Here is a 12614-nt window from a genome sequence, read left to right on the forward strand (position 1 = left end):
TTAGTATGCCCCCCTTTTATTCTATGCTTTTTTGTGTAAAAGCATAATAAAAATTATCTGATTGTAGTGGGTGGCAGTATTACGCAAAATACAGCCTTAGACAAACAACAACAACTGTGTTTACTGTGAAATTATTTATTTAACAAAAATTAAACCAAAAAGATAAAATACATGTGGGCAATACTAATTACCACCTTACTGTTTCCACAAGAATTAAGATGGTGAGTGGAGAATAATCAGCCTATTATAAATTAATCATCAGTAGGTATGTAGACCTTTATAAGAGCAGAACATTTTTGGCAATGCTAAAAGTGAATGGCATAAGCAATGGTCTTAGAGAAGCAACTGTTGTTGGACATGAATCTGGACAAGGTTATTAAAACCATTTCCGAACACTTTGGAGTTTAATGTTCTACAGTAAGAAAGAGTATTCAAGTGGAAAGCATTCAAGACAGGTGCCAATCTTCCCAGGAGTAGACAACACAGGAGCTACAGCTTATATTTAACATGTAACATATTCAGTACTGCATGTAGAAGTACATGACAGCACAATTATTAAAAGCCTGAACAAGTGTGGTTTGTTTTAAATGGTGCCAGCAGAAAGACTCTTCTGGCTAAAAAGAACACAGAAAAACAAAACAACATTTCATCAGAAGCAAACCCCCTGTCAAGCACTGCAGTGGAGGGGCAACCACAGGACCCGAGCCCTTTGCCGGCATTGAGTTGACCATGAACTCTTCTGTATACAAGAGTATTCTAAAGGCAAATGTGAGACTACCTGTCTGATAACTAAAGCTTGGTTAAAACTGGGCTGTGCAACTAGACACTGATTCAAAGAACACCAGTAAATCTATATCAAAATGGCTGATAAATACAAGAATCAACATTTTAGTAGTGCATAGTCAAAATCCAAACCTCGACCCAATTAAATGTTTTTGGTGGGACCATAACAGAGCTGTGCATAGGTGAATGTCCAAAAACCCTAATGAGCTGAAGTGATGATGTAAAAAAGAATGCGCTTCCACAAGAATACAAGAGACTGATGAAGTCATGCAGGAAATAATTGCTTCAAGTTATTGCTGCTAAAGGTGGATCCAGAAGCTATTGAATCATGGGGGGGAAATAGTATTGCCAACATGTTTTTTTGTTTTGTTTTGTTTTGTTTTGGGCATCATTGCTGATAAATGAATAATGGCACTGTGAAAAAAAGGCTGTTTGACTGAGGTTGTATTTCTGATTGAGGTTGTAATACTGAGAACAGCTACGATCAGATGATTATTATATTTTTGCAAAGAAAACACAGAGAATAAAACCTTTGGCCATATAGTGTATCCATAAATATGAGGTATTTATACTTAATCATCACATTGTGTCTAACTTGCACTATCTTTGCTCTTTATAAGGTGATCCGTAAGGTGAATAAGCAGCATGCATGCCTGGATATAGATGAGCCAGTGTCCCAGCTTCATAAATGTGCGTTTCAGCTCAGAAACAGCAAGCACATGTACCTCTGCCTCTCCAATGAAAAAATCTTACAGTACCAGGTGAAAAGACACTCTGATTGCACAACAGTTAAGGGACATACAGTGCATGATGCACATGTAATGAGCTTACATTTATGGACTAGAAACTAGTTAAATGTGAACAATCTGACTGCAAAGTGTGATAAATAGCTCGGTATCAGGCTGCTGATTGGGAGGTCCCTGGTTCAAGCCTCAACACTGCTGGGCACCATTGTGGTCAAAAGAAACCATGCATAAAATATTCTGTAGCAGTTTGTAATACATCTTGTTATATGTGTATTACTTCCTGATATACTGTTTGTAATACTTTTTAATTTAAAACAAACTAATTTAATATTTTGATATTAATATAAAATATTGATTTTATATTTAATATAAAAATATTAATAATTTAACATTGCAGTCAAACTGTTCATATGTAACAGTACCAAAAATCACAGTTAAGATAAAAATCGCTTGAATACCTACATAGACCTTTGGCAAAGAAATAGGTCAATGTCTGTTTAACTTGCATGTTTATAACATTTTACATGGAATTCCAGTACAAGTCTGTTGGGTTTTGACTTCAGTTGTGTGGTTCAGTTGGCAATTCGTTTTGTGAAGCCAAAATTATAGGCACAGGTGACATGACAGTTTTAAATCTCTCAGTCCTTTTAAGAAAACAGATCTGATCATGGTGCAAGCTGCCAGGGATTTTCAATCACCACCAAATACACTACTAAAAATAAAGCTGTTGTCTTGGGCCCATCCATTGCTGAATTCTGTGAATTTGAGTCAACACAGTTTTGAAAAGTTTGTAGCTCCAACAGGCTAAGAAAAATAATTGCTGTTGCTACTGTCTTCAGTACTAGCTTCCTCAATAGAGGCCAGCACAGCACATGGCAGCCAGCCTGAATCTGACAAGGTTTGTTATGTCTGCCACATTTTACAATGACAGGATTCTTAGTGAATCTAGTCTGTCTGTGGCCTGTTTCAGTAATAGAAAACTATTTTCTAAGTTAATGCAAAGGAAAGTGGATAAGTCCTAAATATCTACTCCTTTTGGGGGGCATATAGAAGACAGACATATAGGAGAAGTATGATGCCACTGAGTATGAGGGAACAAGCCAGCTGGTGTGTAACTGTGTAGCTAAAAAGAGGGTGAAATGTAATAGATTGAACTTGAACGCCTGGCTTCGAATATCTATGGTGTTTTGGGGTTAAGATGACATGAAAATAAATGCAAATAACCTGTATTCAATATGTAGTGTTGGATATAAATCCTCATAATGTAATTAAGATTCAGGCAGGTGGTCTGCCAAACCCAAGCTTAAGTTGGTCGTTTTGAAAATCAAATAAACTTTTCTGATTAATTTAAAAAATGCAGCAATTCCACACTGTATCTATTCACCCATATTACTGTTTTAACTTATACAGTCTGGCCGATATTTTTTTCTTTATGGCCTCTTTACGTTGAATGTGAAATGCCATTTTCACACAGACACATATTTTGTGTATTTATAAAAATGGCTGACAAACAGTCCAGGTGTGGTCTGTTCCCTTATTACTCTATGACTAAACAAGCAGAGAAAAGTCCTGGAGGTGGTGGAGTATTAAATTTGTATTTGGTTGGTGTTCTGTCCAAGTGAAGATGGCCATTATTAGGATGAAAAAAAAAAACATCAAAGACATGGCGAAAACATTGTGAGTGGCCAATACAAGAGTTTGGAACATTCTTAAACATAAGAAATTTACTGGCAAACTCCGGAACAGCAAAAGGCCTGAAAAACCACAAGAGTAAACTAAAATGGATGACTCTAGAATTCTGTCAGTGGTGAAGAAGAACCCTTTTACAACATCTTGCCAAGCCAAGAACACTCTTGAAAAAGTAGGTATGTCATTGTCAAAGTCTACAGGCAAACAACAGAGTTATGAAGTGGATACAGATGCTTCACAATAAGGCACAAACTATTGGTAACGCTTAAAAGCAAATTAGACTTATTATATTAGCCAGAATATTTTGATTTTTTTTTTTTAAAGGAATAGCTCATGATCCAAAACATACCACATGATCTTTTAAATATGGTGGAGCAAATGTTATGGAATAAACATGTATGGCTGCCAGTGGAACTAGATCACTGGTGCTTATTGATGACCTGACTGCTGACTAAAGTAGCAGAATGTAAGCCAGAAATGTATGGGGCTATACTATGTGTTTAGATTCAGCCAAATGCTGCAAAATTGAAATGGGTGCCACTTTATACTGAAGATGGGTAATGACCCAAACCACCCAAGGAATAGAAATGGTATATTCTTCACTCGCCAAGTCAGTCACATGCTCGCAACTCAAACAAAAATGCTTTTTACTTACTGAATACAAGACTGAAGCAGAAAGACCCACAAACAAGTGGCAGCTGATGGCAGCCTCAGTAAAGGCCTTGAAAAGCAACTTGATATGGAAAGTGTAGCATTTGTTCATGTTCATGGGTTCCAGACATCAGGCAGTCATTAACTGCAAATGATTTTAAATCAAATATTCAAAGCAATCTTCTTGTTTGTAATTCTGTTTGTGTTTTTGTGCAAAAATGCCTCTAATTTCTGAATGGTTAATGCCACACTTTTTTAATTCAATTCAATTCAGTTGTATTTATATAGCGTTTTTAACAGCTGTTATTGTTGCAAAGCAGCTTTATAGAATAAAAAATAAGGAAATGAATGTTGATGAAATAGGCATAAATTACAATTATCGTATTGTCCCTGATGGCAAGGATAAACTCCCTAAAATAGCAATGGGAAAAAACCTGAGAGGACCCAGACTCAATCGGGAACTCATCCTCATCTAGTTGATATCTGTCATCAACAGCAGCTGTCTGCACCAGCCAAATCCAAGACCATCTTCAAAGTCAAGTGGAACTATTTCCAGTCACCACAGGCCTCAGATCAGATCTTTACCCAATTGGGGCACCAGGATGAGTCAGACAGGTCTGAGGGCAGGGGGAGGTTTCTGGATCACTGGCAGCTCAGGAGTGCAACATGTAGCTCAACAGAGAGAAGAGAGAACATTTAGGTATGGTCGCAGTCATAGTGTATAAGATGAATATATATTTAGTGCAGAGTGCAAGCAGGGACTTCAGCATTACTAACTATGACAGCATAACTAAAAGGGAGAGCCTGAAAGAAACACAGATTCTCTGGGAAGTAAAGTGATCAATAAGAGTCAGGGAAGACAGCACCCAAACCTACCAGTTTTCCCGAATACTGTACATCCATGAGTCTGCCAGATTTGCACCTTTACCTGCATCCTTTGATTAAAGTAGGTGTGGCGGATCATAAGACACTAGCAGTTCACTCAAGTACTGTGGCACGAGACCATTTAGTGTTTTATAGGTCAATAGTAGTATTTTAAAATCAACGTGAAATTTCTCTGAGAGGCAATGCAGTGCGGATAAGATAGGTGTTATGTGCGCATATCTCCTCGTTTTAGTGGACTCTGGTTGCAGCAATCTGGACTATAACTGGAGCTTCGTCATGCACCAAGTAGAACATACAGACAGTAAGGCATTAGAGTAATTCAACCTAGAGGTGACAAAAGCATGAACTAGTTTTTCTGCATCATGTAGTGACAATATATTTCTTATCTTAGCAGTATTTCTAAGATGAAATAATGCTATCCTTGTAACATAATCTACATGGGCTTCAAATGGAATACTAGAATCTATAATCACACCGAGGTCTTTTACTGCTGCACGTGATGAAACATAAAGAACATCCAGAGTCACTGTGTGATCAGAAAGCTTACTTCTAGCTACATGTAGTCCTACTACCAGAACTTACGACTTGCCAGAATTAAACAGAAGGACGTAATTAGCATCCAGTGTCTGATGTCCTTAACGCATTCCCCAGCTTTATTAAGCTAGTGTTTCTCATCTGGCTTTGCCAAGACGTACAACTGTGTGTCATCAGCATAACAGTGGAAACTAACAAACCACTTAAATTAAAGTTAAAAAATCTTGACTTCGTTCACATCTTGAGTATTTCATTACAAATTCCACCTGGTGGTGTACAGAGGCCAAATGGCAAAAAACGTATTTCTCCCTCACTCATCGTCTATCCCACTTAATCCTGTCTAAGGTGTTACAGGACACTTAGGGCATAAGGTGGGGTACACCCTGTACAGGGTGCCAGTCCATCGCAGGGCACACACACATACGCACTCACACACATACTACAGGAAATTTTGGAATGCCAATTAGTCTAATTGGCATGTCTTTGGACTGTAAACAAGATCAGAATGATGGTTCATGTTGACTGTAAACCTGACTGTAATTTCATAGAGGCAACATACTAGCTCCAGAAAGCATTACTCATTCCTCGACTGCTACAAGCCATATCCTGGTAAACTAAAAAGTAACTGTCAGCAAGTAAGTCAATGTTACCTAATGCCTGACTATAACACAGGTACCTGCATTTTAGCTAACCAGTTGAGAATGGCCAGCACAAATATTATCAAATAAAACAATTAAAATGTTGCTGTTCACATAAAACATATATTTTAAATAAGGCTTTTTTCAATTATGGCACAAAAAAAAATTATCCTTTTTTACATATTGAAAATACTGTTTGTAGGCTTTTCTATGTACATATGGCAAGTGGTTCAATAACTCTTTCAATCTGTATTTTTCTTTAGGCTTCTCCATGTCAAAAGGAGAGCAATCGAGAGCTGTTGAATGATGGTTCATGTTGGACGATCACTGGTACAGAAGTTGTTGAGTACACCTTCAGTGAAAGCCTGACCAGCATCCGAACAGTCATCAGCCCTGTCCCTGTAATTAATGGACTGGAGGTCAGACCTGTTTAATAAACCATTTTATTAATCTTATAAATGTGGAAAAGTTCAAGGAGTATAAATACTTTTGCATGGCACTGTAATATATATTTGTGATGAGGCCAAAGGAATGATGTTATTTCATTGTATTATATGTAAGGGACATCTTTGCTAGACAGCTATATAACTAGAAATGAAGTAACATGAGCTAGCTTGCTTATATAGATATATTTACTATCTGTATTGTGTTTATTGTGTTACTGTGTAACCTCGGATTGTGAGTAATGCGGTTTGCGAGCGTTCCGCATGATGAGCAAAAAGGTTTTATAAAAAAAATTTTATTTGAAAAACGAGCAAATCTTGGTTTACGAATATCGAGTATCATGTAGCACGCATGCGCTTCTTGTTTTTTTCGTCAAGCATCACGTGATCACAACTGAGCCAATAATTTTTCTCTCTCTCGCGCTGCGGAATTGTGGGTTATTGTCTTCCCTGCTCTGTCTTAGTGCTCGTCTCTCAATAATATAATCAACATCTGTGCACTCATGTACTGTTTACTATAATACTGTGGGCATGTGTGTGTGTGTAAAACATCTTTTATTTTGTGTTTGTATGTATGTATGTGTGAAAGTTGTCCTTTCACACGTGCGTGTACTGTTTATTATAGCACACGTGTGTGCGCGTGTAAAGCAAATTAGAGAGGTTAAAGATTTTCTCTCTCTCTGTCAGTCTGCACTGCACTTTGCGCATGCACAGCATTGGACAGCGTGCTTCTTTCCTCCTCTCGCATTCACACACACCTTTCCTCCTCTCACCTTTACACAAACACACACTCTTAACGGAAACACTGCTCTGTCGCGATTCTTTTCAAAGGTAAAGTGCAGGTTAATTTGTTTATATTTTGTATGCATTTTTTTGGGCTGGGTAACAAATAATTTGAGTTATATTATTTCTTATGGGAAAATTCTCTTAGATTTATGAAAATCCTCTGGGTTTTAAGGGCTACTATCAGAATAGAACACAAATAACAACTCTACTTTTTATCCCAGCTTCTATTGTTTTTTTTCTATTTTTTATTTTATTTAAAATGACAAATTCTGTGTTGTAGCTAAATGGTGGAGGCCATGTGGCCATGTTAGAGATCAACGGAGAAAACTTCAGTCCTTACCTAAAGGTCTGGTTTGGGAATATGGAGGCTGAAACTATGTATAGGTAAATGCATTTTCCAATATTTTTGTTACAGTAACAGTAAAACAATTTTTTGTAATTTTGTTACAATTTTCTTAGCTGATGCAAAAATTTAGCCATGAAGGATTTATTTATTTAGAAAACATGTTGGCAAGCAAAATTTAAATCTGTTTAGGTTTTTCTCTTTTCCACATGACTAAACACAGTTTTGCCATTTGTGTCAAACATTTGGTTCAAAAACATCAAACAAAAGATTTCTTAATGTTAATTAAAATCTGCATTCTTTCCTAATTTATATACAGTATAGTACAACCTGTCATAAAAGTAAACCAGAAGTACATGCTTTAGTATATAAGGATGGATGCACAGTCAAAAATAGTTAGAAATTAATGAGGAAACAAGCTATAACATAGGTGTGTCTCACTATTAAAGGTATTGTGACTTCAGGAACTATGTGACTTGCAAAGTTCATATTTTTCCAAATTCTAAATCAAACATTTGCTAATATACTTTTGATATTTAAAAAAAGATTTGCTATTTGTAACATACATAACTCACCCACATTCAGAGGCGGAATGGACATGTATTCGATTATTTGTAATAGCAAATAGGATTTTACAGAATACAAGGTGGTATCAAAAAGTTTTGAGATTAGTTGTTGTAATATGCCAACAGATGGCAGCACAAGGCTGCACACACAGTTACAGAGAGCACCGACCTTCATAAGTCAGTGGGACAAAAGACACCTTCCTGTGTATATGTGCTTTACCACATCTGCAAGTTCATAATTGAAAAGCAAGTTAAAACAAAGAAAAACATGAAATTCCGGGTGAAACTGTGCAAAACTACCACAGAGATTGACAAGATTCGTCAAATTTATGGCAATGATTCAATGAGTTGCTTGAGGTATTTTAAGTGTCATGTGCACTTCAGGAGGGGAAAAACATCACTGAAAGATTATGAGAGATCAGGAAGACCTTCAACGAGCCCAACATCTGAATATTTTTTAACTCCTCAGCAACTTGTGCATGATGATTGTTGGAGAACAAATTACAACATTGCTGCCATTGTCGGTGTGTGTCATACGAAACAGTCCAGGCAATCCTTGCGTGTGATTTGAACATGCGTTATGTTGCTGCCAAGTTCATCCCCAGGCTGCTGACCCAGGAGCAGAAGGAATACCGCTTTAAAGTATGCCAAGAACTTCATCAGTGTATCATGGATGACCCAGCCTTCATGTTGAGGGTCATTACTAGTGACGAAACTTGGGTGTACGGGTACAACCCCGAGATGAAGCAACAGTCTTCACAGTGAAAGAGCCCATTATCTCTGTGACAGGTCTGCAGCCCAACCAAATGCATGCTCAAATGAATGAATTCACAGCACTGAAATTTCCATACCGTCAAGAGCAAGTTATTCTGCCAAGTTTAAAGGCATCTGAGGAAGGACGTACAGCAAAAGCTACACCTTTTGATACCACCTCCTATCTTTTGCCAATGCCTGGAAAATGTGACCCTATAATAGATTTTTTTTTTCTTTTTTAACTTGTGTTATAAAACATACATATGGGCATGCTTATAATAACATACCGTCACTATTTTTATTGTCTTTCTGTCAGGAGTCCAAGGACTTTGCTGTGTGTTGTGCCCGATATTTCAGTGTTTGGCGGAGAGTGGCGGCGGTATAGGCAGCCTATCACAGTCCCTTTGTCTCTGATACGATTGGACGGGATGATCTACAGAAGCTCATTCACTTTCACATATACACCAGAGCACAGCTCTTCCTCTCAACCATGCACTGTTGCTGAGAGAACTGCCAACTCAGACACACTCATTGACACCATACACCAAGAGTTTACCAGAACCAATTTTCACCTGTTCATGCAGAGCTGACAGATACTGGGGTAAAACAAAAAAGAATACCAAAATCTTTTTTAAAGAATACACACAATTGTTTGTTTATCTGCAAAAAAAATGTAATCTATGCAAATCGGGGGGGAAAAAAGTCTAGAAATAAAAATTGCTATTTTTCAAGCTCAAATATTACAATAAAGTAAATATAGGATTAGTAATGTCATGGCCAAAACTGACTAAAAACTCAATTTCCACAATGCACCTCCAACTACAATGATATCTTTATTCAATCAGTCAGCCCACATTTAGTTATATAGCACCTTAGAGCAACCTTAGTTGAACCAAAGTGCTTCACAGCATTAAAATGAATGACAAAACATAAAAGTATTGAGTTAATTTTGCTTTAACAGTGTAATATTAAGTAACTCAGGTAGAATGGTGTTCCAGAATTTGTGCCTGCATTTCAGAGGAGTGATTTTTGTCCATTGTTTGCACCTAGACCAAGAGACCACTACTAAGATAGCAGAACGTAGCGCTCTACTTTGTTGGTAAAAGCTTAATTTCTCAAATAAGTAAGAAGGAGCCAAGCATTTAATAACAAAAAAATGTGATCATGTTTATGAGTATTAGTCAGCATACGAGCCTCAGCATTCTGCACAAGTTGTAGTCAAAGCAGATGAGCTTGAGTGACGCCAATATAAAGTGCATTGCAATAATCTAGCCTTGATCTAATAAAAGCATGAATGTCTTTCTCCAGGTCACTCCGATTCAGAAAGGGCTTGACCTTTGCAAGGAGGCAAAGATGGAACAAAGCCTGCCTTGACACCAGAGTAAATGTGTGTCTGAAAGTTTAAACTGTTGTCTAAACTCACCCCCAAATGTTTGACTGTTTGGCCAAAATGAGGGACTGGGAAGTCAAGACCAGCAGCAACAAAAGTTGATGAAATAAGGCATTGTGCTGAAATAATCTACCCTAATGACAGCATGTACAAAGAAAACAAAACAGAGCCCTAAATAGACCCTGTGGAACACCACAGTTTAAAAGGGCTGGGAAGGAAAAGAGATCACCAATCACAACAGGCCAACTTGTTGTGCCAGACATGTCAGGAGAATTGAGTGATCAAAAGCTGCAGTAAGGTCCAACATCACGAGCAGCAGAGTTTTTTTTTTTTTTATCAAAGGGCAAGAGACAGGACATTCTGCACCTTCAGTACAGAATGCTGTGGCATGTTCTAAAGCTGGATTGGAATTCTCTACAATATGATTTAATTCTAAAAAGATTGAATAGAGATTGAATAGAGACAACTTTTTTTAATAGAATAAATGAGACAATAGTTAGAAAATACTGCAGGATCAGCAATGAGAAATGAGACAGTAGACAATACTGCAGGATTGAGATTGGATTTCTTGAGAAGAGGTCTGACTACGGAATGATTGAAGATTGGGACAAACCCCAAACTTCGGCAGCTGTTATTAAATGAGAGGAGACATGGCACCATTGTGTTAAAAACCTGTTTCAGCACCCTACATGGGATAATGTCTAAAGAATTAAATAACACCCTAGAATGATTACAGCTGTGAATGACATTTAACAAGTAAATACATTTAGCTTCAACTGCATTTTGAAAGACAGAAAGACAATTACGCAGTTTACCCAGCAATACATGTAATTTGTCATTCTTCCACCTGCGCTTGGTTTGTCTGCAGAGCATCAGGTTTGGCTTTCATTGGTCTATCCATGTAAACAGATGGAGTACAGGGTGTAGATAAAATCTGCTGTACACAAATGAGAAGCTAGAAGCTCATCCTAGTCTGCGGCCCTCCCAAAGGAGTGGTCATAGTAGCCTTTTGTGAAGCCCCTAGTGGTGAGGAGGAATTGGCACGACAAAATTAGGGAGAAAATTGTGGAAAAATTTCTAAGATGGATACTGAAAGTCATGTGCAATTTTAAGGTCCGGTGGGTGGCCATGTTGATGCTTAGGGTCATTTACTGATTGTGTGAGGTTACCAATTGGCTAGATGGACAACAGACATGAATGTTAAAATCTTCACAGATAAGCAAACTGTCATATGCTGGCATTAAAAAAGTAACTCTGAAAACTCAGAGATAAAGTAATTATTGTATGGTAAGTGGACAATAGACAGTAGCACACAGTACAGGATATGCAAACTAAATCAAAACCAGTTCTAGGACTTGAACTTCAACACTCACGTTTTACCTGATTACTGATTGAACAAACCTAGACTTAATCAACACTACATTTAGCACATTCACAAATAATGAAAAACAAATAAATGTATTATGCCTGTATTTATTACATCTGCTGTACCATGTGTACTTTCGATTAAAAACTTCCGGTTTTGACTGTCATTTGTTTAAATTATTTTAGATAGTCTTCTAGCTCTTAAATTAATTGATTGCACATTGCCTGATCTCTTGCTTGTGTTTACCTTGATTTCTGTTTTATAATTTTAATGTTTCTTTTAATTTATAAATAAATAAACATACACACCCAATTACTATCTGACCTTATTATTAAGCCTGTTGAACTCATTTAATGCTCATTTTTATCAATTATTTCTAGAAAAAATATATATGAAAAGGTTTATTGATCTTAAACTTTTACTACTTAAACTTGTTATATAATAAATAAATAAAAATTTGAACAAAACATTACCTTACCCTTATTTACACTCGAGAGCAGAGGCAGTGTGCTCCCACCACAAGGTGTTTTTTTTCATCCTCTGTGTTGCTTTAAGCCCCATTGGTAGCAGTGCAATTGCTAAGCAACTTGACTTGATAATTGTCCTAGTGTAAATCTTCACCAGGAAAGAGATTCAAATCATGATGGTTTAGAGACCTTTTTTTGATGGCTTTTTGTTGATAGCTACCACATTAGTCAATATTTGGGTTTTTTGTCTTGACTTGTTCTTTGTTTTGAACTCTTCTCCTGTTTTATCCAGTACTTTCACATATTCTTTCAGTACAATTCAGCCTCTATTCTATAGATATGCAAACTACTGAGGCTAAAAAACTGTACTCTGAGAAGCTTTAAAACAAGTTCTCTGCTAATGAGAACTCTGCTTATTTCTGGAAAGGACTTGACAACCAGAAACCTAAAGCCTTCCACTCCTTTAATGGCTTATGTCTAGTCAATGACCTGAATGAGTTCTACTGTCTTTTGAAAGACAAAAGGACTTTTCTTACATCCATGCTGATTCTTGCCATTCACACCAGCTCTCCAG

At 37.1% G+C, this 12614-nt stretch overlaps 1 protein-coding gene across 2 annotated transcripts in view; it reads left to right on the plus strand.

Annotated features, from left to right (window-relative positions):
• The window catches only part of rbpjl (recombination signal binding protein for immunoglobulin kappa J region-like), a 31149-nt gene extending 20144 nt beyond the window's left edge, over positions 1-11005 (plus strand). For both annotated transcript variants that reach the window (XM_053498833.1, XM_053498834.1), the window contains exons 9-12: positions 1404-1544; positions 6190-6345; positions 7436-7539; positions 9134-11005. In XM_053498833.1, the coding sequence (XP_053354808.1) occupies positions 1404-1544; positions 6190-6345; positions 7436-7539; positions 9134-9407 (675 nt within the window). In that variant the 3' untranslated portion in view covers positions 9408-11005. The remainder of the gene's footprint in view (positions 1-1403; positions 1545-6189; positions 6346-7435; positions 7540-9133) is intronic.
• Positions 11006-12614: the final 1609 nt, after the last annotated feature.

This window comes from Clarias gariepinus, chromosome 6 (assembly GCF_024256425.1).
Source record: "Clarias gariepinus isolate MV-2021 ecotype Netherlands chromosome 6, CGAR_prim_01v2, whole genome shotgun sequence".
Lineage (NCBI taxonomy): Eukaryota > Metazoa > Chordata > Actinopteri > Siluriformes > Clariidae > Clarias > Clarias gariepinus.